General features: G+C 35.4%; 4 protein-coding genes across 5 annotated transcripts; all 4 read right to left on the bottom strand.

Moving 5' to 3' along the window:
* Window positions 1-1520: 1520 nt before the first annotated feature.
* LOC117920308 (cytochrome P450 94C1-like) lies at window positions 1521-5464 on the bottom strand. Its single transcript, XM_034837749.1, has one exon. It carries the CDS (start codon window positions 3677-3679, stop codon window positions 2150-2152), a length of 1530 nt encoding a protein of 509 aa, XP_034693640.1. The 5' UTR covers window positions 3680-5464; the 3' UTR covers window positions 1521-2149.
* A 6151-nt stretch (window positions 5465-11615) lies between these two features.
* Window positions 11616-15546, bottom strand: LOC117920309 (GDSL esterase/lipase At5g03610). 2 transcript variants are annotated; one of them, XM_034837751.1, is made up of 5 exons: window positions 15436-15546; window positions 15115-15327; window positions 14188-14459; window positions 12046-12352; window positions 11616-11951 (listed from the first exon to the last, which is right to left on the bottom strand). In XM_034837751.1, exons 1-5 carry the CDS (start codon window positions 15488-15490, stop codon window positions 11731-11733), a joined length of 1068 nt encoding a protein of 355 aa, XP_034693642.1. In that variant the 5' UTR covers window positions 15491-15546; the 3' UTR covers window positions 11616-11730. The 2 variants fall into 2 exon arrangements, with proteins under 2 accessions (XP_034693642.1, XP_034693641.1); XM_034837750.1 differs by having other exon boundaries at window positions 15115-15336.
* A 2594-nt stretch (window positions 15547-18140) lies between these two features.
* On the bottom strand, window positions 18141-18987 carry LOC117920978. Its single transcript, XM_034838713.1, has one exon. The coding sequence runs from the start codon at window positions 18766-18768 to the stop codon at window positions 18454-18456; it is 315 nt and encodes a 104-aa protein (XP_034694604.1). The 5' UTR covers window positions 18769-18987; the 3' UTR covers window positions 18141-18453.
* A 1492-nt stretch (window positions 18988-20479) lies between these two features.
* LOC117921185 (uridine nucleosidase 1) lies at window positions 20480-25791 on the bottom strand. Its single transcript, XM_034838999.1, has 9 exons — window positions 25497-25791; window positions 23689-23804; window positions 23501-23561; window positions 22156-22337; window positions 21946-22050; window positions 21426-21522; window positions 21226-21333; window positions 20967-21102; window positions 20480-20882 (listed from the first exon to the last, which is right to left on the bottom strand). The coding sequence occupies exons 1-9, from the start codon at window positions 25609-25611 to the stop codon at window positions 20774-20776; spliced, it is 1029 nt and encodes a 342-aa protein (XP_034694890.1). The 5' UTR covers window positions 25612-25791; the 3' UTR covers window positions 20480-20773.
* Between the last annotated feature and the right edge of the window lie 368 nt (window positions 25792-26159).

The raw sequence follows: 26159 nt of genomic DNA on the forward strand, positions 1-26159 counted from the left end.
TCATGGCTCCAATTTCCTAGCCCCTTTAATTTACTCTATGGTGTACTTTAAATTATAGGTGGTTGTGTTATCCAAATAACTACCCAAAAGTTATAGAGAATGTTTGGGAAATTAATTTAATGTCTAAATATAACTTAATAACTTAATTTAAATTATTAATTATTATTAAGGTTTTATTTTACATGACTGCCTTTTTTAAATAAAAAAAATTTAATTGGACAAATATGTCACCATCCGCACCGACAGATGTCTCATAATTTGATGTTTTGAGGGTTAATATCTTAATCCTTAATTTTATGATTAGAAAAATATGGATTTTACTGTTGTTTGCTAACTATTCTCAAAACATAAAATTGTTTTTATTGTTTTTTCGGTTTGAGGACAAAAAGTAAGAAAAACATATTTAAAAATAAAAAAATGGAAAGTAATTTTTATTTTTAAAAAACGAAAATAAAGGTGTTTTTTAGAATGTATTTTATTTGTTTTCATATGTTGCCACTTGTTTTTTAATGCTTGTTTTGAAAAATAATGAAATAAACATGAAAAATATTTAGAATAATAAAAACATTACACATAAGATTTATTTATTAAAAATATTTAAAAACATAAAAAATAAGTAAATAATATTTCCCCATTCTCTAATGAAATTTTATTTAAAAAAATATAATAAATTAATTTTTAAAAACTATTCTTAAAAATTATTTTTTTGAGAATGGTTTTCAAAAAAGTACCTAAATAAAATCTTAAGCTCCGTTTTGACAAGTGTGTTTTAAAAAACAATTTTTAAAAATCATCCTTTAACATTTTGAAAAACAAAAATTCATTTAAAAACTTCAAAAATGTTTTAACTTATTTTTTATAATACTTTATTTTTATTTCTTCTTGGTATCAGTGTAAGCATTTTAAAAAAATCTTCGTAAAATAAAAACAACTTAAAATATTTTTTAGAAAATACTGTATTTTCGGTTCATAAGAAGAAATTTGTATTTTAATTAGTAAATATGTTTTTATATTTTTAATTTCAAAAATTAAAAACTGTTTTTATAACCGTTAAAAAACAAGCCCTTGGATTCTCACATCTTCCACTCATTTAGATTTCAATATATGTTTCCCGGAACATCATCATCATCATCATCTCCATGTCGCCAACAGAAGACTCGGACTACACGAATAATATTGCCGACATTTCATCCTCCCTTAACTATAAGTAAAACTTGGTTAGTAAATAGCAGTGTTGTAAAGCATGGCCAGAACAGACAGTCTTGTACCCCATATGGAGGCTAGAGGCTAAAAGGCTAAAACGCAATCCGGACCCCTGGGGGCATCCTCCTTGAAGTCCTCGCTTCAAGAACTGTACAACTCAAACACTATTTCTATCTCTTCTCTCGTTTAGGCATGCATCCCGATTCCCAATAGTGCTTCTTAAAATGGACAGTCATGATCAAATAAGGGTTCTGCCAGACTGCTACACCAGAAAGTGAAAACTGAAAAGTGCCTTTCCTCAACAAAATGCCATGAAATTATAATAGCTCTAGCGAAATACAGCATTGAGCATCGAAAATTTAAGAGCTACTCGCTTACAACCCAAAGCTTCTTAGGGTTTCGAGATACAAGCGGACAAATAGTCTTAAAAACACAGTGGGGGTATGGCAGGACTAAACCCTAATGCATGTGAACTGCCGACTAACTCAAGGATGGAATTACAATGTAGTCTTGTAGTGAACAACGGAAACAAGCTTTGTTGCTTACATTACATGAGATTGGCGTCCTTCCCAAAAGTTTACAAGGCAATATGTATAAGAATATTGAAGCGTGTGGGACCGACGGCAGAGATAAGACCCCGTGAGAAAAAATCTCTACCACAGAAAAAACACAAAGCTAGCCGGTCATCTTCACCATCATTTAACTTTATACACACAAAATAAAGTTCCAATCTGGACATCAAACCAGATAGTGATGCTGGTAAAAAGGGGTGCATGCCCAGGTTGGGCGATAGATCTATGTCACTTCGCTGTGATTCACATTTCGCACTCCTCCCATCGGTGCATGGTACAATATTTCACATATTTCAGAAAGTGCTAATATGCGCCATCCATATAATATTGCACTTCTAAGTGCAGTATGTAGAAAATAATGGAGGCATGAATTACTATGTGATTGTTCTTCCTCGTACCAAAACCGGGAGACCGCTGCCAAAAGTGGCGGTGAGTCCGGGAGAGAACCGAGGAATGGGACACGGGGCAGCCAATTCGATGTGGAAGCGTCGGACCAATGAAAGAGCCACACTTTTGAACTCCATCAGAGCCATTTCCTTTCCCAAACAGACCCTTATCCCCGCTTGGAAAACTGGGTACTTAAATGGGTTTTCTGGGAAAAAGACACCATCCTTGAGCCACCGTTCTGGCTTGAATTCTAAACAGTCAGGGCCCCAGATCCCTTCTATCCGACCCATTGCATAGGGGTGGTAAGTAACTCTTGTGCCTCTTTGTACAAATGTTCCATCGGGTAGCACATCGTCTTCCTGACAGAATTTTGAATCGAATTGTATCGGTGGATAGAGTCTCATGCTCTCATGCACTGCTGCCTGTAAATAGTGGAGTTCTTGCATTTGCTCGAAGCTTGTAACCTCTTGATCCGGACCAATGATTTTGTCCGCCTCCGACCTAATTGCTGCCCCCACCTTCGGGTGGTTGGACAACAGCCAGAAGAAGCTGGTTAAAGCTGAAGCAACTGTGTCGCGGCCAGCTAATAGGAAGCTTATGACGATGTCTCTCAGGTATGTGTCATCGTTTAGGTTTCTCATGAACAATGAAAGAAGATCCTTATGGGCAGAAAAGCCCATTTTACGCTTCTGCTTTATGACCTCTTGGGCAAGAATATTGATCAGTTTAATGGCTTTTCGCAGTTTCTTCTCAGTACCTAGGTTCAACACACGTTTGATCCTCCAAACCAGCGGGGACGCAGCCATGGCTCTGGCTGCCGACAATTTGGATGCTAGGTCGAAGGCATCGGCAAATTCTGAGATGGGGAGGGACAACTCTAGGCACCCAGGGTCCAACCCAAAGGAGAATCTGCATATGCTATCAAAAGAGAACCTTCTGAACACATCTTGCAAATCCAAAACTCCACCTTCGTTGCCCGCAACCGACCATAAAAGTGGGAGAAGCCTGCGTTCGATCTCGTAATTGACAATCTCGAATGCATAGGACCGTATAGAGGTCCTTCCAAGCTCTAGACTTGCCATTTTTCTTTGAAACCTCCATAATTCTCCGTCCACGTTGAAAATACCCCTACCCAGGAAGTCCCCAAGGATTGCGGAGAAGGGTTTCCCCTTTGGGTAATTCTCAAATCTAGTCTTGAGCATATACTCCACGTTATCCTGGTTTGCAGTGATGGTGTTGCCCAGCACATGTACGTGGATAGTTTGAGTTGGGGAGTTTCGGAGGAGATGAGTGTACCAATCACACAGATTGTGGAATTGTTTGGACCAACTCAAGGTAACATAGCTGTGGCAAATTTCACAATTACACCATAGCTTCGGTCTTAGAGATTGGAAATATATGATATACGACAAACACAAGAAGATTATAAAGAAGAAGAAGGTAAGGAAGTGAGTGGAGACATGAAGGGACTGCAACCACGAAGGAACTTCATCCTCCATTGATGGATTCAGGTGCATAAATTGAAAAAGGGAAAAAACACATGTATTATGAAGACGAAGTTTATTAGAAAGAGGAGATATGGAGAGAGACCAATGAGATTTGAGAGAGAGGAGAGAGCATTTCAACCCTTTTATCTTTTGATTCTGATCACTGCCTTTTTTTTTCTCCCTTATGCTTCCACTAAGAAAAGAAAAAGATTAACAGAACCCCAAAATAAAATATAAAAAAAGAAAAGAAAAACAATGGAGAATGGAGAACATGTTTGGAAAAGAACAAGGTTAAAAAACTCATCGTGTGCGTCACCATTCGCGATTGGGGAAGTTTGAACCACGTGTTATTATTCTTATCCGTACCCACTGTTGTTGGTAAACAAGCAGCACGCTCAGCTGAGTGGTGGGCTTCGATGAAGCTTACATTTTTGTCATGTGCTTTGGCTAATTTTTAGTTTACTCCTATCCGAAATTTTCTTTTAGATTATATTATCCATCATCGATAAGAGTAGAGTAGTAACATTCATATTCCATTTTCTAATACTAAATTATAAAGTCCATATTTCGTGCTTGTCTAGATTAGTACCTTTCTGATTAAGTTAAACATTTAAGAGGGGAAAAAGAAACTCAAAATAATTAAGAATCAGATCTTTTCTTCTAGCTTAATAGAGGTCTTTCTTTATAGCCCAAAATTTAGTTTTGTGTTATATAGGATGATGCATCTTATTTTATTCAAGCTCTGAAATTAGTTAATTGCAATCGAATATTAATCCCAATGGTCCAAGCTCTGAAATTTTAGAATGTGCCTAGCTACAATTAACCATCCATTTCAAGTATTTTTGCGAACGTGAAACCTCTTCACCCGGGCTTTCTGATCCTTTCATCTAAGTGATTAGGTCCCCTCCCTGAGCTGAAGATACTTAGTTGAATTTTACAGGAATGCGCAATGCTAAATTGAATCATTAATAAAGAGACTAAAGGCACAAAATTTGCGAAGAAAAATGGAACACAGCACAGTGGACCTCGTCCGTGGAACATGTGGATAACAAATTGGGTGGGCTGCAGCAGTCCTGTGTCTCTTCCCACTTCTAAAAGTTTATATTCAAAATGATGGAAGATGACTTCACCGTTTTACCCTTTTTCTTTTGGAAATTGGTGATGATTCCTGAACAATCTATTAAGGACAGCCCGAGAAAACAACCATTTTCTTACAGTCATATATTCTTAAATGACTGGATCTACTAGTTCGTGTGGCCCGATCCATTAAAAAAAGATACTCCAGCATAAAACACAAAAAGGAAATACTCAGGCATCGGGTTTCAAGGTAACACCGTAGCACACACAATTTAATAAGAGGTCATATGCCACACGGGTTTAAGGAGGCTGGATGCTAAATCATATTGAATTGGGTAGAGGAATTTCAAACGGCACTTTTAATTGTTCATTGTGCCAAAACTGAAAATCATCACATGAGACGGATCATACATTATTCAGAGTGTTAATTTGTTTAGGGAACACTGGGAGAGAGAAGCCTGGCATGGTCAGTGCGGAGGGACCAGCTGGCTGACTAGGAGTGGATCAGTGATTCAGTTAAATATCCATATGCCTCTCCATTTTGTGGAAGAGATTTTTTTAGATATGCAGGCGTTTGTGTCTTTTGATACATGCCACCTCTTCATGTCGTCCCACCCATTATCCTCTTCGACATGCGACTTAGCCGTGAGAGAGATATAGTTCAAAATCATAGAGAGGCGTACTAATCTCTTTTTTCCTTTTTTAAATTTTTTTATTTATTTGAAATGACATTTCAGTCTGCTGAAATACATAAATATATGCTCGTCAAAGCCCAAAGGAACATATGGATTAAAATACAAATCATAGCACAACTAGCATATAGTATAAATAAAAGCAACTAAATAAAAAAAGAACAATGAGAGAATGATGTGCAACACACATTAGGGTCCTGCCACATAACATTGTTTTATACTCTAACAAGCACACTCATTTATTTCATGTTTATTAGTATTATACTTTAATTCAACTCGTACATTTAAATTCCAACCATTGCATAGGCCCACAAGTACCATCGGATCCTTGTTCTAAACTAAAAAAAAAAAAAAGCAAAAATCGATCAGAGGAATATATCATATTAGCAGGCAAGACATTAGGGTTTTAAATGGCATCAAGTAATGGAGCATATAAGAAGATGCCTTTTAAAATAGGGACAAGTAGTTTGCTCTCATCATGTCTTACATGAGAAGAGACTTTATCTAGATAGGCCACAGTAAACCTCCTGTAATAGACTAGTTTCCTCATGTGCGATCAAACCTGACACTGTTGAAATCCATTAAGTATCTCCAATGAAAAAGCACATGGAAGAGAAGAAACATTTGCAAGATTCTAAACTTCAATAGGAACATGGTAGCTTATTTTTGTAAAACCGGAATCAGGGTTAGAATTCAGAACAAATAATTCTAGGTAACATCCCCACATGAATTAATGAAAGTTAGGAGCATGGCATGAGCTGCTCAGTGTCCAGCATTGCAATTCAGTAATTACAATAAGCAGGTTTTAAGTTTTGGCCTTATCAATAACTATATATTTGGATGATCCCACCATCTGGACTGTGATGACTCAGTGACAACTAATAAATCAAGTGTTCAGGCCGACAACGACAACCAAGGGTATGTGTTCCTCTTTCTTCCACAGGATAAAACAAGCCAATAAGCAAGGACACACTGTAAAGTAACATCAAGTTATATGTGATCCTAATTCCTATATGCTTATGGCTGATGCAAGCAATTTGTAGGCACAGAACAGAACACAATGCTAAATCAAAATGCACCACTAATATGCCATTATTTTGGACTAAAATGCATGTGATTAAATGACCAAAACTATATGGAGGACATAATAATCTTGCATCTAATTCTTACAAGGATAAAAGTAGTCTTTTGAAATAAAACTTAACATGCAAGAGACTACCCACCATGGGATTTGACCCTTAACTAATAGAAGAAAGGTGTGCAAAAGTACTTCTAAGACTGGAGAAGAGGTCAGTGTAGTTTGGGAAAAAACCCCAAAAGCTCAAGTATAATTTGCCCATACAAAATATCTCTAGCTCCTCCTTGGATTTGGGCCTCTAAGATCAATATTCCCTTTCATCTACCTTCACAGAGGAGGGGAATTTCTAGTACATGATCTTTTTTAAAGTTGTCAACAAATTTAAGTGGTTCAAATAATGCCATGTAGATCATGAAATTGGATGATAAGAAAAAACCAGAAGTACTGCACCAATATTTCCAGAAAACACACAAATAGACCTAGCTATAGCAAGTGGACAAGATCACATCCAATATGAGGGGTTCCATGCAAGAGTCGTAGCACAAACTTGCAGAAGCAGATAAGAACACAAAATGGATGTATCCCATTCATCCCTGGCTCGCACTAGTTAAGGGTCACTTCTCTTTTCTGTGTATCTTTGGCAGGCAACTCAAGTGTTGGGACAAGGTTTCCTATAGTTTGTTGAGATAAAAGCTGTATTTAGGTTGCTAGTCCCTTTGCCAACACAGCTTCACAGACCTCAAATATTCAAAAAGGAAACTCCTTAAATACAAGTACAGGCTATCCATCACACAGCCATACATGTCGGCCACATTTTATGGTAGGCTCCACTGGTATTGAATGCATAAAGGAACTGATATCAACCATCAGATCAATGTGTACAACTTGTTCCCGGAAGTCACAATCTCTCTCAAGTTGAACCAAACCAACAACAAGCTAAAATGCCATATAACAAACTGATAAAATATCAAATGATTGGAAAATGTAGTATTGTGCATGTAGAATACTGGACATTGAATATGATGCACAGTTCTGACACTATGACCCAGAGGTAAAAAAAGAATGGACCACTCTTCCAAGTGCTCTGAGTTTCACATTTAAGAAGGGACCTGAATCTGCAAATGGTGATAAAACTTATGTCCTATAGTGGGCTCACATCAGATGAATTTACAGGTACCCTAAAATATAATGTTAAACATAATAGAGCCACTGAATTTTCACATAATAACCAAACAGATCCATATCATGAGGATTTATTGCCTTGTGAATAACCCAATTTATATTTATCTGTTAATTTAGACAAGCTGAACCAAAGCTGCACAAGTTGTGCCCATGAATCAGCTGAATTTCAGTCAATTTCAACATGAATTGAGCAAGCCAATCTCAATACTTGCAAGCTTCAGGCTCAACCCAATTTCAAATGAAGCTGAATTGTATACTGCCCAGATCCCAGATTGATCACATGCCTGTTTTGGCATAATGCACTTCCATATACATCCTCAACCATTAAGGGCTACTTTTAGAGGCTGATGTGGACCCTCTCCTCCCCTTTAACATGTTCACAAAATACAAAAAAAAAAAAGAAAAGAAAAAAAAAAGCCAGCTTTGTGTGATGTGGAGTGAATCATTTACCAAAGATTAGTTTGCTTTTGTCTTATAGTGAATGCAACAACTCATATTTCCATCTAAAAGACTGCACATTTTCCTGGGGGGAAAAAAGCAACCCAAGTATAAATTTGATTCAGAAAACAAGGTTTAAACCAGGGATGCCATTCCTGTATACTCATAAACAGCTCCTAATAAAAGAGAAATGACCCTCCATTCCTCCACTTACTCTTAGAGGTGCTCTAAATTTCACCTACTAACACAGCAAGTGCAATGTGTTAGCATATTGGTGAAGTCTTCAAGGACTGCAAAAATATATATAATTCAATCCCGCCTTTATTAGAGTTAAGCACATTTTTTATTTATTTGACACAAGTAAAATTCCAAATTAAATTCAATAGACAACCAAAAGCAGCCCCAACACAACTACAGTTTGTATCCTTCCAATTTTAGCTCTTAACAGATTAAAATGAAATTCTATTCAGGTGACTTGTGCAGACCCAATCAAAAGAACCGGCTACCACTTTCCAAATTACATCTCGATTAAGAAGAAAGCAACACCCCTTAAAAAATGTTCCCTTATGCAAATGTATATATTATGGAAATTGCTAATCTTCCTTCAGTGAATATAAGCTGAGTTGTTTTTCAGTTAAGCAACATAATGAATATTATTTATTGGTGAAATAAATGTTAAAATAAGTGAACTTGTCATAGGATTCTGTCCATATACTATTCCTCTTATAAAAAACATTGTTAAAAAACTTTGGACTTTTTCTTGTTGAGTCACTCACAGTGTTAGTACCAACTGTTTCCAGATAAAGGGCCATTAGAGGCTAGTTTTTGTGGTAGCCATTGAGCCACCTATCAAGAAAAGAGACCAGAACACATGTTCTAATCAAATGCAAAATCCACACTTCCACATGCCAATCCAAAAGTATGACTAGCAGAACAAAAAAAAAAAAAAAAAAAAAAAAGAAAAAAAAAAAGAAAAAAAAAAAAGGAAAGAAAGCCAGCACTAATTGGGTTGTTCAAACATTAAACATATATATAGATATATATATACACACACAAAACCTGAATCTTCCACAGTGGAATTAATACAAAAACAAGAAAAAATTATTACATCCTCAGAAAGCATGAGCAATAGATATAAACACATAGAACAAAATATAGATGTCAAACCACAGTAAAAGTGGGAGAAGGCAAGCACAAAAACACATAACATTGACTTATAAGCAAAATGACACATAATTAGTTTTGTTTGGTATCACATCCTTCCAGTACACATTTTTCACTAGAAACAAAGTAAAAAAAACAAAAGAAACTCTTTTCTCCTTTTTATCTTTTATCGCAAAAGAAGATATTCTGAAGCATGAGTTCCTTTGTCAGTAACTAAAGGCTTAGAAATTTTTTTGGACTCTATTTTCATTGTCAACCAATCAACAGTTATAAGAAGATACTAATAACACGAACAAAATTATTATCTCTTAATTGAAATGAATAATTCGTCCAGACAACCAACCAACTGATCTAATATCCAATCAGTGGGTTAGGTTGTAGCCAGTGATTTAATAATTCTAATTGGATATCAATATCTGTGGTCCAATAGCATTTCAGCCTCTCTTATTTCTTGTAACCCACTTTTTCAAAGTTCTTGCCCTCTACCAGTTACCAGTGAGGTACCTGTTTTTCTTTTCTGAAGTAACATAAATATAAATTCACTTTTGACTCAAGGCATGTTCAACAGGAATTCTAATCAATTTTAGAACTTTCCCATGGTGGCTTCAGCTTGACTATAGTGCCCACTTGGTAATTTCCTTTGTTTAGTTATGTCAAATCAAGCTCTTTCACATGGTTTTTTTTAATGATTCCAGAATAAAGGTTATTGACTTAAGACACCTAATGTCGAATTACTACAAAAGATTTCACCTATTTCTCAATTCACCAAGGATCTTCCCATTAACAATGCTATCAGGCCTAAGGTTTGAATTAAGGAGGTCAATCACACTTCAACTATAATCATATCTACAGAACATATGTACCATGTGTTCCACGCAAGCCTGCCTAAAAGGTAGTTGCCCATAAAATACACAGAGAGTACAAATTTCAATAAAAACAAGATAGAACAGTTAGAATATATAACCTGTTCATGCTGATGGAGACATGCAAACCAAAATGAAATCGGGACCTCCTGTTTAACCAATCCTGAAATTCTCAAGGCAAAATAAATAAATTGAAGATTCAGTCATCCTGCAGGTATTTTCCAAATCTGCACCAGCATATACCTGTACAAGAATCAATGACTTTAAAATCTTCAACAAAGGTGCAACTGCCCTGAAGGGCGAGAATAGCATATTAAGCCAATGTAGAACTGATGATTACGATCAGGTTGAATAGAAAAACTACAGACTCGATAAACCCTTGCTTGACCGTCTTGCAACAGTGACTCCATTTACTTAAGTTACGTTAATCGAGGTAGGCATGGTAGAAATTAGGGCTTTGATGTACCTTCAATGGTCATTTTATTTCTCCTGTTGCTTCTCCAATTCTCACACAATTTCTCTATGCTGTTTCCGTAAATCATCACAATCATGTTAGATTAATGATGTCTGCTTATTCAGTAGTAGCAATTTCAAAGTTGCTCACAATTTAATCAAGTGGGTTGGTCTAGGATGTAACAACAGGTTGGGCCAGATCAAACACCTAAATGTGGAGATGCTCCCTTAACCAAACTACAACTATGGATCCAACATCTTGGACCTACGAATCCAACCCTATGTAAAATATATATTTTACACATACACAAGAGCCCAAAAACTAAAACAATCTAGAAATCTAACAAGGTTGTTCTTGAAAGATATTCCATCAACCATCAAATGAGAAACGGGACAATTAAGAAAATGAGATACAGGAACATGAAAAAGCCACCATTTATCCAGCAATTCTCACCAATCAGAATAATTTCTTGCACAATTGACAACCGGGCTAGGGTTCATGAAACTGGGATTACGAATGCATTGGCGTTCACCGGAGGGTTTATGAACTGATAATGCCTGTAGCCAATGAGGGGAAACGTCTCCGAGCACAGAGATCATTCGAATCGCAGCGTTTCGCAGGACGGTGTTGGATTGGGGGTGAGAAGAACGTAGAAGCAGCCCAGAGTACGAGCCTATCAAAATCACCCTCACTTCTGTTGCCGCTAGCTTTCGTAAAATTCCAACCATTTTTTGAAAAACAAAAATGCAGGCCAATTAGAGTCCAGCCCAATCTTTCGGTGGGTTGGACCCGAAAAAATATCAACTAGATTTTGATTGGGTTGTGGGCCTAAATACGAACCCGAACCCGAACAAATTCAAGTTTCTAACCTAAATTTGTTGAGCCATTAAGAATTGAGGGAATCGCCTTTTTTTTAATCCTTCTAAAATATAAGAAATTCAAGTTTCTTTCCATGTTTCTTTTGGGCCCATCTTAGTTGTATATTATTGTGTCTTGGAGAGCCGACGACAAAGAGAAGTGATAAAAGAAGGCAAGAACATGAGCGTAATCTATGAAATTGCGTTACTGGACAAACAAATACAAAGATAGAAAGTAAAATCTAAATGATCACAAATTTTGGGGTAAGTAGTAGTCTAGTAAAGACTCTGAAGTTGTTGAAGGGTGCCTTGTAAAGCAGAATAAACAGCATTCCATCCCTGTTGCGTAGGGTGGACGGTGTCCCAAAAGAACGCAGATTCAGGGTCGTCGCATATTGTATACTTCTTCGCCCCACTCTCGTCCACACTCCCGCACGAGTATTCACTGCTTATACCCATGCAACATGGCTTCAATGGATTCTCGAACTTGGAACTCCCTGAATAGAAAAAATAAATGAAGGTGAACACCAAGTGGCGGAGAATTTCGGTATGAAAAAGGGAAAAAAAAAAAAAAGGTATAGAGGCAGATACCTAAATGGTCAGCTTTGTTTTCGAAGACGGACATGAAAGAGGCGTAAAGGTCGAGAATGACAAAAGGGGAGTCCTTGGTTTCATTGTTCAACTTGGTCACAGCTTGGGACAACAAGAGGTTGTGGAAGGTGACAGCCGTGTTCTGGGTTCCATTGCATTCTTGGAAAGAAGATGACACCGTGGTCTGTGGGAGACACCCCAGTGGCTCTAGAGATGTCACTGCAACCTTTTTCATTCCCATGCCATGAAGGCGCTTCAAGTTCACCACTAGTTGATCCACCACCAGAAGAATGAAAGACTGCAATGTCTGTGAAAGTACATGCAGCGTAAACATATCGTCAATGACATTAAATTCTTTATGGAACAGCTATATTATCATATCCTCAAATCTAATTACTTCTCTGAGGGACACAAACCATATGTAATGTAATTAATAATTTCTAATGAACCAATTATGAAAACATCAAACTGATCGCGAATCACGGTATAAACTTTCATCAAGGAGTGTCATTCAATGGCCAAATTAAGAAGAAGGAATCACAAAATCAACTCTATAGTTTGCCACTAACATCAGTGTTACAGAGCGTAGAGAGGAAGCGAATGGAGTGTCAAATATTTTTTGACAAACCAAATAAGCCTCAATTTTCTCATAATAGTCACGAATAAAATAATGAAGATTGAAATTAGATGAAGTGACTTCAGTTGGTGAGATAAAAGTAGATGAGTGTTAAAGGTAAAGTAAATACTTCATAAAGATGTTTAGAATGAAAAGACAAGTAGAACATCCCAGAGGACCTTATATCATCACTATTGTATCATTCACTTATGAAATCGTGGCCGACAATGACTCCCATAAACACCTCAGACACTTGGATTTCTTGGATTGGACGGTAGCATTCCACCCTTTTGCATGGGCGGTCCACTGCAAGGTTGGAAGGGACACAATAGTATATTTTATATCCTACAAGACTATATGAAAGTAGCAAAGTTGGGTATGCTCACTTTATATTTTCCCACCTCCCTAGAACTTTCTAATAATTCTTGCAAACCTCTCTCATTAGATATTGCGAACATGATGATGCATGCTTGATTAAATTAATAAAAATTTAAGTCATGGAGTATACAATGAGTTGATTAAGAGTTCAATAACCATTCTAGTAAAGTTGTTCTTAACTTGTAATATTTTTAATAATTTTTTTATAAAGAAATAATTAGTATTTAATATATAAATCTATGAGTGTGTTTTTATAAGATGCAAATTTTTAGTAAAAAAACAAACCTATCAAATGTTAATTTAAAATAATAAATTGTTATCGAATTTTTTTTTTAAGAAAAACATTTTAAAAATTAAAAACATTTCTAATGGCTAAAAATGTTTCTCAAAGTGCTTTTAAATATTTGTTTAGATTGTGTTTGATAATAATCTTATGAAATATTTTGAGTTTTTCAAATTATCGAGTCTTTTTAATACTTGTAAAAATAATCATTTATTTTAAAACATGTTATTCTTGGAACAAAATATAAGAAAATAAATTTACAAATATGAAATTATTTTTTCTCTTTTAATCCATTAATTTAAAATTTATTTAGGTTGTTTATTTATGTTTGACAATGAATAAATATTAGTAAATTAGGTGCTTTTTGTTAGAAAAAATTAGGGGTAATTTTAAAAAATGTTTTTGTTAAGAAAATTAGGATGTAAAACAGAAAGTGTTTTTAATGCTTAAAAAATAAAAAGTTTTAAATATTAGAAAAATTACTAAAATTTCCTATACCCGCTCTAAATCAGTAATCACGCGTTTAAACCCTGCTAATAATTAAGAACGGACAATGGATTCTGGCAGATTTCAGTGATCAGAAAACTTGTCCTTTTTCAGATGTGGCAGAGCTATTGGCCTACTAGCTGACAACATTGGTCCCTTCCACACTGAACCAAAACCTTTAATCATTCCACAGGACAAAAGATGATGTCACATCATGATGGAGACACCCCCAATGATGTGGAATGACAATGACCGCATCATGTGGGACCTATCATGACATCCAACGGTAGAGGATGTGGTTGTTCACAGCCTCATCTCTCTAACGCTAGATTTTTCTAGCTATCTACTATGAATGTATTGGTAATATTTCAAAATTCACCTGAGAAGAGCCACCTCTGGCCAAGTAAGCACCGTAGTCGTTGCCGGCGATGCTGACGAGGGCTACTGACGACTGAAGATCCGGCCAAGTGTAGACCTTGTTGCTGAGGAGCTCTTGGAGAAAATCGATCTGGGTCGTCATGTTTGGCAATGCGACCAACGTATCAAACACACCCGTCCCTCCAAAAGCAAAGTTCATCCCATATCGCAAGTGTTTTGCGCCGAGATTCCTCCATCTGTATGGTATTGGCGACTTGATTCGGACGAATCTAGCTGTTTGTTTCAAGAGGAACTTAAAAATAAGAGTTTATTTCCCAAAAAGAAAAGTCAAGGATGGTTGAATATTTTAAAAAAAGTTTGAGAATTAATCAAGATTTTTTTATGCACACAACCAGCTGGAGAAGGGTGATGAAAATGGAGGATAAAGTGCAGATTTGTTGTAAAGTGCAGAGGTTTTGATGTTGCCCATTTGAGATTATTTAAAGTTGTCCAAATAGAATGATGAAAACAGAGAGGAAATAAGAAAAGGAGGATTTGCAGAATCATAATCGTGGTGGGGATAGTAGCCTAGTAGTAAAGGTGGTTCAGAAAATGAAAGAGCTAACAACTGTGAGTAGCACAGAAATTTCGATTTAGAAAAATGATTAACAAGTGAAGTATATAAGCTTAAGATCACGTGAAAAAGTGAGAAAGGGGAAGGATGCTGATCTGACACAAAGAAAGCTAAAAAGTAAGAGCTCAATAATGCAATTTATACAGGCAAAAGAAATAATAAGAAATTATCTTTTCAGAAGGCACCCACCACCACCCATTCAAAGTTAAAGCAAACCCATTAGCTCTTTACTTAAATTAAAAAAGGATGAAAGAAAAAGCCAAAGCTATCATCATGAGAGAGAGAGAGAAAGAGAAAGAGGAAGAAGGTACACACCTAGGTAGTCAGTCAAGACACGACCATCGGAGAAACGGCCGGCCGGCTTGCCGGGAAAGGTGATTCCATAGGGAACTTTCCAAGAATTGGCTGCCGTCTTGCCAATGTTCCCTGTATCAGCATACGAGTCCCCGAAAACGAAGAGCTTTAATGGACGAAAACCGAAGAGGTGACGGTGAGAGTGATGGTGGTGATGTGATGAACCCTTCACCCCTGCATTTCCTTCACCAAGTCACACACAAACACTTGCATTGAATTTCATGCACCCAGATATGATCACCATAAACAGAAATCCAGACAAGCGAAGTTCTCAATACATACCTCTGAGTAGAAAACAGATCAAAAAACAAAGGTAGAAGATGATCTTTCCCTCCATAAAGCCAAGTCTTCCTCGCTGCAACGGATGGATAAAGATGGAGACGACTGTGAAGATAATGGATGATGACCGAGATTTTCTCTAGATATTTATAATGGCTGCATCACTGATCAGACCACCCGCAGGTTACCCCATTACTCTCACCGCCCATATAACCACGTGTTTGGCTTCTGACCGACCCAAATGAGCTGGCATGTACACGTGGCATTAGACCGGTATTGAATAAGATCCACTTTCTATGATTGTGTTGCACTAATCCCCAATCTTCTGTTTCTCCAATTCAATATTGACCATTGATTCCGTGTACATGACAATTGACCTGGCCTTCGATTTGGGTTACTAATAAATAAATAAATGCCAGCGGAACAATCGAGAAATGGGTGCCGCCTTCGGAATTTACTATGATTTTTGTATGCACCACCACGTCCACGTGGGATGAAGTTAATGAAGATGAAGGAAGGTACGAGTCATGAAGGGTGGCGGGCAAGCACTTTTTGAGGGTAAGGGCTGGTGACTTAGCCTCATGAAGGGCGGGGTTGAGGAATTGAGCCTTCCGAAATTGTCACTGGCGAGCTTTCTTTGGCAGCCTATGTTTGGCCAATTCTATTCCTAGTCCCTTTGATTTCCTTAGTTTCACGGGCTTGTCTCATTCTTAAATGTTGACTTCTACATATTAAAATAATTCGAAAACGTTTACCCGTTACGCAATTTTTAAGGCAATGCCAATACATGCATGTGAGGTTGGAATAGAAAGAATCATTGGACTGAACTTCGTACTCGAATTGGACTTGGGCTACAAGTAATATGTGTATTATGGGCTTACTTCCAATTGGCTAAAAAGTATTGCTCCACCAAATAATGGGCCTTACTCGAATCTTAAAATTAAAGAAAGGAATCAGGAGGGAACATCAACGCTGGCGGAGCCAGCAAAGGCCCTCAATTTTCCAAATAAAAAAATAAAAAATTCCCTTACATGTAAAGCTTTTTTAGGAAAACAAAAACCAAACTGGAAAATTTGCCCACAATTTTCCAAAACAAGAAAAAAGAAATTTCCCTTACATGTAAAGCTTTTTTAGGAAAACAAAAACCAAACTGGAAAATTTGCCCACAATTTTCCAGAAAAAGAAAAAAGAAATTTCCCTTACATGTAAAAATATTTTAGGAAAATAAAAACAAAAATGGAAAATTGGCCCCTCTAAAAAAAATATAAATTTTATTTTAAAATTTTTTAAAAATAAAAAATAATGGTGACTAAATAATATTACCAAAAACATAATATTTGCCATTAATTTCTAATAATATATTAAGATCAAACTAAAATTTTAAAAGTAAAAAAAAAATCTTATTTAATATTATTTATACTTATTTTTTCTTGTTAATTCAATTTTTTTTTTTTACTTTGGTTTAACTAAATCATAAAAAAATAATATTTATTTAATTCTTATTAACTATTTATATTGTTAGTTAGAAGTAAAAAAATAATATAAGTCCATCAGAATCAACTCATTAAGCTACTAGTATTTTAGTGATTTATTATATGAAATATAAGTTTTTTTTTAAAAAAAAAATTGCTTTCAACTATCTTATATTTACTTATTTGAAAAAGAAAAAAAATTAAGGTATTGATTTGGTATTAAAGGGAATCTTAATTTTTACTTTTAAATGTACGTGAAAAAATCTAGACTTTTGGATGTAACTATAAAAAATAAGAATAAGATATAAATAAATGAGATCAAGTCGACAATGAGATTTAAAAAGGCACATCTCTTTCATTAAAAAAATATTTATAACATAAATTATTGAATTCTTTAAAATAATTTTAAAGGATTTTGCTACGAAATGATTAAAATTATTAAAAATTTCTAATAATTTTTCTTTATATTTTTTTATTCTTTTGAAAATTTTCTTTAAATAGTCTTGATAATTTTTTTATATAAAATCTAAACCTTTGTTTAAGTGTTTGCATGGTTGTTTCATTTGATACATTTTCATAATTAATATTTAAAATTATTTAATTATTTAATAATAATATAAAATACCATTAATTATCTTACCATTTATGAATGATGACTATAATATAATATTTTTATTGGATGCCCCTAGCAAAAGTCTCTGCTTTGCCACTAGCTTTATTGTTAATGGTATATGAAGGTCTCTATTACTTTTTATGATACAAAATTAACTTAATTTAAGTTATTAAATAAATTAAATATGTTTGATAAAATAAATTAATGATATGACATAAAATTAAAAAACAACTTTAAATAATAAATAAAAACAATTAACTTATTTATTTTACTTTTTTAATTTTATTTATCATAATTACCTCAATAATTTATTTTGTTATTCCACGATCTTTATTGTTACTTAATTTATTTTATTCTAATTATAATTTATAAAAATAAATATATGAATTTAATGATTTAAAATAAATTTTAAGTTAATTTTATCAAATAATCTTAATAATTAAATTAAGAATTGAATAATAAGTTTTAAGTGAATAACTTAAATATAATTTAACTTAAAATCAATTTAAATTATTAAATAATAAATATTAAAATTTTATAAAAACCGTTATACTAACCAAGGTCAATGCCATTACATTTTTACATCCACGAAGAACCAGAAAATAAACTGTAAAACAAATGAATTAAGATAAAAATTAAAATTCAGTCTGGGCAGCCCCGATTGATCTAAAATTAAAAATACGTACTTTCAACTTTTGAAAGTGCGAAGATATACATGTGTATACGTATATATACAGCCTTCATCACACCCAAGGAAGAAAAATATACGGTATTATCTTAGTTAGTTAGTCTCCTAAGTAAAGGAGAATAACACAAACCTCTCACATATACATCAAATTATATACACTCAGGATCGGGTGTTGTTTACCTTCACAGACAGAGTTAATAATTTGAAAGAAAAAAAGAAAAAACAGATGCTCGAAAGATCAATCAACTCTACCTATAATTGTAAGGGGTAATTTTGATAACAAGTCCGGGAAAAACATCGTCGGGGTCGTGAATATGGGGGTTCTCTTCCACGATATAAGGATCCCCACATTTTTCGCTGATGGTGTGCAGAGTTTCTCCTTCCCGAACTACGTAAATCTCATCGCATGGCTTCTTCGCGTCCTTCTTGTGCAGCCGAACCATGATCTCATCATGACTCTGGGCGGATTCACAGCAGCTCAACACCAGCATGAGTGCCAGGAGCAGTGCACTGTACCAGGAGATCTTCTCTGCCAGTTCAGTTGAAGAGGAGATAGGAGCCATGATTGGAGCAACTTTGGAATCGGACCCTTCTTTTCCCTCTAGGGTTTTTAAAGATTATCGGTTGAATTAGGGGTATGTTTGTGCTAGAATTGGAAGTCCCCAAAGAAGATATAGTGATGCTTTCTTTGGTGGTTGGAGTGGGTACGGTGGTGAGAGTTTCTGGCGGGAGTTGAAACGGTTCCCTCAGTGTGGTAGGTGATTGTCCGCAAGAAGAAATAAAAACTCGTAAGACAAGGTAGAAGAGGTAGGTTTAACTGCTTTATTGAATGTGTTGGAGGCTACGTCTTGCCTTCTGACTGGTTGAGTGGAAGTGAAAATTGAAAATTCTATATAAATCAATTAAAATTGAGTTTAATTTTCAATGATCACACAAATAGATTCGATTTGACAATTTTGAAACGAGTTTCAATTTTGAAAATTCAATATTTTAATATTTCCATCTCTTTTTATTTATAATAATTTAATATTTGAAAAGTTTAAAATCCAATTTATATAGCTAGAATGTATGGTTTATAGAGCTTGCATTCTTTTCTCTATCACAACTAAATAATAACAAAAATTATTCTTTGTAATTACTTTTTCCCATTCGTTTGGTTGTGTCGATTTCGATTGTTTCAAGTGGAGGGTACGTAGGTAATCTAATTTTGCTCCCCTAATGATATAACTCAAGTGGGGTACCTACATAATCAAATGCCAACAAATGCAGAAATCTGAACCAATTTTTGAATAATTGGAATCATACAATGCGAGAGTTGACATTCCAACAAAACCATGACTGGGAATATGTTCATGTTAGGTGGCCAAGCCTTTTCTATCATCGAATAATGCATTTGGAAAGTTTTCTTGGCCCATGTCTGACATTGAATGACCTCACAGTCTGAAAACAGATTGCTTCTGACTCGGAGTTGGGTTGGGCAGATAGGAAAAATCAGACAAATGCAGAGTCACAGAAACGTAGATTATTTCTGATTGCTCTGAAAGGATGAATCTAGCTTTGAGAAAAAAAGAAAGATGCAACCCATGCATTCATTAACATGACGAAAACATGTATGATTTAAATGTAGCTAGACGAAGGGAGAATATTCAAATGTACAGGTACAAAAATTTATGATTTCAACAAACTCACTCACACAATAGGCCGAATATTTAAATTCACATCTGCTTGCATTAATTGACCTCGGATGATCAGCAGCACAAGTCACATCGTATATTCCTAGCAAGCCTGATACTAAAAATTAATGTTATATGAAGGGTCACATGGAAAAATAAATTGAAGGATAACCCTACAAATTCGAAAATTTCTCAACAAAACGGACGACCCATGTCCGATAATCCATGTCAGTTGCAGTTCCACAACCACATGGAGGATCTGAAGTTAGGGTGAAATGTGACCATCCAAACTCGGATGCTGATTTGGAGGTTGAAGAATAGTAGATAGAAGATTTCAAATACATACAAATTAAAATTTAGGTAAAGCCCTTCATTCTACATGACATGAAATTCAAACAAAAACGAGAGTCTCATCCATGAATTTCAAATCTCCTCATAGATCACAAATATGGAACAACCAGTGACAATTAAAGTGCAATACTTACAAATGGGTCAGCATTAAACTCCACTTTATCAAAATTATTCATTATGATATTAACAAATGAGGAATAGCATTGCGTAGGTTGTATATGTTGTGGTTGAGTGGAAGATTTGCTGAAAATCCAAATTTAAGAATAGCCATTTATTCCCATGTACAAAAATGCACTATGTACATTCTAAGTAGCCCAGAACACAGAATGAGGATAATGGATTGCCCAGAAGCTTTGGGCTTCTTTCTAGTTGATGATCGAGCAAATTGTGCTTATACATGTGAATAAATATCGGAAAATTTTCAAACCGAGACCAATAATGAGGCCCCTACATCCATAATTCCTTGAAAAGAAAAGGAAAACCCAACCTTCATCTTTGACAGTTCTTTCACATCTTCAGCATAAAGAGCAGCTCCCCACAGATTTCATGGTTTCATCAATAATTTCTTGATATAATTAAGTACTCCATCCACATCAACTGTCCAGGCAACTGAGACAGGAGAATAGCCAGTCCACGGGTTGCTTGAATTCCATCTGCATCAAATCATTAGACATAATCAATGCAATTAATAGAAACAGCTGAAATGCACTCATAAGAACGCATTAGTTCGAAAATACATTTTTAGTCCTTGGTCCATCAGTGTATGGCCCAAACATATTCCCTGTGTCTCAACCCTCACTACTCCCTCCTTGTATGTAAAGAGATCAGGCCGGACCAGTGCCGCAAAACTAACTGGGTCATGAAGGAAGATCCCTGCATTTGTAATCAAACTTCAGAGTCTATCAAGTAGATGATTACCAGAAAATTGAAGCAAATAAGATAAAGAATTCAAATTTGGAAATTTTACTATATTAAAACTTATTAATGGAAGATTACCATAGACACCATCAGACTTCACATGCCAGTCTCTGTAGAATTTACAAATATCACTTATGAATTGAGCATATCTTCCTTCTGAATGCCTCAATTGATGGAGGTCAGCATCTGAAATTTTGCGAAGGATATTATTTCACACAGAAGAGCACACAAGTGAAGCTATTCAGAGATATGAAGCAAACTAAAATGTTGACACAAACCTGTGAATTTGATTTGGGTGGTAATATTTATTCCAACAACAACTATATTCGCACCAGAAGTAAACACAACATCTGCTGCTTCTGGGTCCCCATAGATCTGCAAGTTAAGAGGAAATGTTGAGTCTCAATCTCTTATCCAAGAGGAGATAGAAATTTATCATTTTGAGTTGAACCAAGTCCTAAGCTTGAGAACTAACAACCTGAGATTCCACATTTGAGGACCACAAAAGAATCTCCTCTAAATTACCAAGGCTTTGTCTAGTGCAATGGACATTTTCTTCTTGGAAAAAATAAAAAATATATAACAGTGGCTTCAGATGATAAACATCAGCTACATATGTGCTTCTATTGACACTGGGAAAGTACCCAACTGAACCATGGATCTTCTGCTAGGAAAAACTTACATCGGAACAAAAAAAAGCACAAAGGTAAAATCTTCACTCCACTACAAAAAACCGGACAACCCATTGAGGCACGTACGTCTACTATAAGTCACTGATAAAGTTGATTTAGCACTCACATTAGCTTCGGCAGCAGGATTGACATTTCCCAGTGCAAAGAAAGCACCACCAAGTACGACCACCTTCTTCACCTTGCTCGCAAAGGACGAGTCCCTTTTAATAGCCTAATCAATAAAAATACATTTGTGTGACCAGAATGGAATGCATTGCAGAACTCAGACCATGAAAATCACAGAATTGAACTGAAAGGACAGGATACTGCAACTTACCAAAGCCAGGTTAGTCAAAGGCCCCAGTGCAAGTATAGATACTTCACCAGGATATTCAGAAACCTTATCAACTAAAAATTCAGCTGCATTCTTCTCAATTTTCTTAGCTTTTGGTTGGGGTAAAAATATGTTTCCCAGTCCATCAGAACCATGAATAAAGTCAGCAACACGAGGCTCTCCCCCTGATCCAACACAAGGATAGTTAGGCTGCAGTAAGTCAAAAAACCTGAACCAAAAGTGGTGTCAGTTGGCAAGACAACAAGGACACTGATTCATGTGGAGACATGCACCTATGAAGATGTATCATAACTATAAAAATATAATGTCACATACATGGATGAACTTTTCAAAATTTTCATAACAGGTCGAGCAATCTGATTCCCAAGAATATAAAGATTGAAAATAAAAGAATATAAAGCAATAATGGTGGATATTCTCTTCTGTCTAATGCATTGAAAGTTGGATTTAACATTGATAATTACAATTCAAGCACTACTTCCTGTGGTGTTCATATTGCTGACACTGCTTAGGATGAGGATGCTATGAGCACTTTTTTTCTTTGGCTGGAGAGTAGACAATTTTAGCTAAATGGCAAGGTATTCAAACTCCTAGGCTTTAACATTGAACCATTTCAGAGATTGCTGTGAAACAGACATCAGGCCCAATGAACATTTCAGCGACATTTGCAATAATCATCACAAACCCATACCCTAACTCTGTTGGGACCATCTGCATGGTCAGTGATTGCATTTCAATTATGTTTAATTTCTTCAATTGAACCCAGATCCAGGCAAAGGCTTCCATTAAAGTTCATCACTGAACAATTTCAAGAATCATAATCAAACCTAGTTCAGGTCACAGAGCATTCCAGTGACATTTCTATAATAATCATAGACCCTTCTCTTACTCTTGTGTCAATCTGCATGCATTTCAACTGTGCTCTATTCATTCACATCTTATTTCTTAAGAACTAAAAGTTAAAAACCATAAAACATTAATCAACAAGAATTTATTAGAACAAGGTGGTGGGGTTTCCAACACCTATAACAAACTGATTGACAGAAATTTGTTCGCCTGACTTACTACCTAAAATCCAAACTACACCTAGGTAGTGTGTCAAGTTTATTTTCAAATCATCACACATTCATAATTTTCTAAAAGAAAAAATATGGATTACTTTACAAGTCTTATTGATCTGTGTTCTTGATAAAATTTAAAACATTGAAATTCAAAACTAATTATTAATATGCACAGAACTGATTAAACAATTTGAGAAAGAGAATTTGGTTGCAGACAACACTTAGCTTAAGCTGAGGAATATATATATATATACATAACCCATTTACCTTCAGTGGTCCAGGGCTGCCTTCTGCCACAGGCACATCAGAACGTCCTGCGATCTCACACTATCCTTTTGCACATTAAAAAAGGTAATTTGATCATGAACATGTTTAAAAAAATGAGCGACTTGAAATTGTGTCAAGATAAATATCACTGTACAGGAAGATGAAATCATCTAAGGCAAAAACATACCAGAAGCAAGGCATTGCGAGTGGCATCTTTTGTTGTAACATTACCGAATACAGTTGTCAAGCCTAAAATCTCCAATTCTGGAGTTTGAAATGCCATTAAGATCGCCATGCTATCATCTGAGAACCATAAAAAATGCCATTCACAACTCCCACATGAGGGCCATGATTGGATGGAAAGCATACTTACACATAATGCTACAGTATCTATGCCTAGACTAACACTTGGGCATGTGTGATGATGGTATCTCTCTCTCAACAAAATGGAAAATCATAACAAATTTCATTCTTTGCATGAGGATATCAATTTTCTGCACCAGAACCTTTTATAACAAGAAAAATTGTTCATTTATCCTGAGTAAAGAGTCACAAAGTTGTTTTCTCTCTCTCTCTCAATCTTGCATCTGTTGTGGCAGGTTTCCAAGGAAAATGTTCTCAGGAAAAGAAATGAATTTCAAGCCTTGACTCAAATCAAACTGGAGGCCCTATAAAACTTTTTCAAAGCTTTATGACAAAGTATTAATCAGACAAACATCATTTCAATTGAAAAATTCTATACAGGGGTAAAATCTTCAGAATGTCTGTTTCCTCAAAAGGAGGACTCACTGCAGTTGGAAAGGGGAATTGGCAATGAAAGGAAGTGAGAGTAAAAATAAAGGGGAAATATCCCAATTGAAAGTTTATTTCATAGTTGTTAATAAAAGACAACTAAAAAATAAAAGAAATGGAGCAGAACATTGAAGTGTTAAAATCAATATCCTTCCACGTCTCTTCATTTTTGAGAGAAACCGAACCTTTGCTTATATTTGGTTCTAGAAAAGCACAGAGGAAAGGAAAAAAAAAATTAAGAAAAATGATTTTCTCATGTTTGGTTTTACCATGAAAAATATGAAATCAAATCAAATATAATTAAAATTAATTATAAACTTATACATTTTCAATTTTTGTATCTTTATATATAAAATTTAAAATAATTGAAATGAGTTTTTGGTATTATATAAAAATAATTTATCGATATTAAATCTATTTTTTATTTTCCTTCACCTCCTCTTTTTTTTTTTTTTTTTTTTCGACTTTTCCTCCCTACTTTTTTCCTCAAATTTTCTAGGACCAAACGTAGCCTTAAGGATGTCCATTCATCTTCCTTCCAGTAAGGTTTTTTTACTAATTCCAAACATGGAATCCGAGAACTAAGCATAAAATTCCCTTTTCTCACCTTGGAATATTTCCTAGGAAGAAATATTCAGCGAGTAGATTTTACAGAACAAACTCTCCACGGAAACCAATGAGCCTATGAGGACTCCAGAATGCTAGAGGAAAGCGTTTCATTTGTCTTCCTTTTAGGAACCATAAGAACATCCAAGATTCCAAGATTTAACCTTCACTTTCTTCTCTTCAGTTTTATCAGCAATCAAAGTGAGAATGAAAACCCCAAAAAAGGGAAACTGACAGAAGAAACATGTAGCCCTAAAACTTGCAAAATTTTGATAAATCAGAACATGCTCATCTCATATGGCCCGACCTTTCATTGGAAAAGCCAACCAATGCACCAAGTCCAAGGCAGAAAAAAAAAAGTAAAAAAAAATGAGAAGATAAAGGCCAAAAGATCGAGAAAGGGTCAAGGCGATGGATAAACGACATAACTGACAGTGATTTGAACAAACAGGACGACCCTAAATAAAGCGCAAAGGTGAAATACATTGAGTCGATTCCAGTGACAGAATGAACATGATCCACATTCAACTCGCAAATAAACATTAATCATCGAATTCAAAGAAAAAGCAAACCGAAAAAGAGGAGGAGGCACCGTACCGATTCCAGGATCAGTATCGATAATGACCTTGTCGGGTTGAGCAGGAGAATTGGAAACGACGTCGTACGAGGAATCGCATAGCCCACCGTGAGAGCTCAACATGACACACTCCATTACCGGGGAAAGAGAGCTAGGGTTTTATCAGTCAATAAAGAACAATCCGGCGATGAAAGGGAATGTGAGGGGCATACACATATATAGATGGAGAAATATATATATATAGAAATAATAGAGCGAAAGAGAGAGTAGTGAATTTGGCTTGTAGGAGTGGACGGCGGAAACGACGCTGAGCTGAGCTGAGCTGCCCTGCCGTTATCATATACATATATATACACATCTTCCCCCGTATATTGGAATCCACGTTAATCGGTACAAGGATTTTGTTATATTAACCAGTTAGCGTGCTGCATGTGGATTTGAATCTTACACGTAAGTATCTTGTTCCACCCGTCGCTTCGGAATCAAAATTAGGGTGCGCCCATCTTTAAATATTTCCTACTCGTCCATTTTTTCAAACCATCGGCACCTAATTTTTGTTAAAATATTTTATAAAATCAAAACCCGTTAGACTTGTGAGACAACATCATACGTCTAAAATTTAAACTTGAAAGTATGACCTTATAATACTACAAATTGATTAGTAATTTCAAATATTATTTTAT

Source organism: Vitis riparia, chromosome 8 (genome assembly GCF_004353265.1).
Source record: "Vitis riparia cultivar Riparia Gloire de Montpellier isolate 1030 chromosome 8, EGFV_Vit.rip_1.0, whole genome shotgun sequence".
Classification (NCBI taxonomy): domain Eukaryota; kingdom Viridiplantae; phylum Streptophyta; class Magnoliopsida; order Vitales; family Vitaceae; genus Vitis; species Vitis riparia.

What these genes read in the sequence shown, in the direction of transcription:
- LOC117920308 (XM_034837749.1), bottom strand. Translation starts at nt 3,679, where the DNA reads ATGCACCTGAATCCATCAATGGAGGATGAAGTTCCTTCGTGGTTGCAG.
- LOC117920309 (XM_034837750.1), bottom strand. Translation starts at nt 15,490, where the DNA reads ATGGAGGGAAAGATCATCTTCTACCTTTGTTTTTTGATCTGTTTTCTA. An exon ending in TGTCTTGACTGACTACCTAG is followed by an intron (nt 14,460 to 15,114) that starts GTGTGTACCTTC and finishes TGAAACAAACAG; the next exon opens with CTAGATTCGTCCGAATCAAG. An exon ending in CCAGAGGTGGCTCTTCTCAG is followed by an intron (nt 12,353 to 14,187) that starts GTGAATTTTGAA and finishes GTACTTTCACAG; the next exon opens with ACATTGCAGTCTTTCATTCT.
- LOC117920978 (XM_034838713.1), bottom strand. Translation starts at nt 18,768, where the DNA reads ATGGCTCCTATCTCCTCTTCAACTGAACTGGCAGAGAAGATCTCCTGG.
- LOC117921185 (XM_034838999.1), bottom strand. Translation starts at nt 25,611, where the DNA reads ATGGAGTGTGTCATGTTGAGCTCTCACGGTGGGCTATGCGATTCCTCG. An exon ending in CAGCCCTGGACCACTGAAGG is followed by an intron (nt 22,338 to 23,500) that starts TAAATGGGTTAT and finishes GTGTTGGATCAG; the next exon opens with GGGGAGAGCCTCGTGTTGCT. An exon ending in ATGGACCAAGGACTAAAAAT is followed by an intron (nt 20,883 to 20,966) that starts GTATTTTCGAAC and finishes GATTTGATGCAG; the next exon opens with ATGGAATTCAAGCAACCCGT.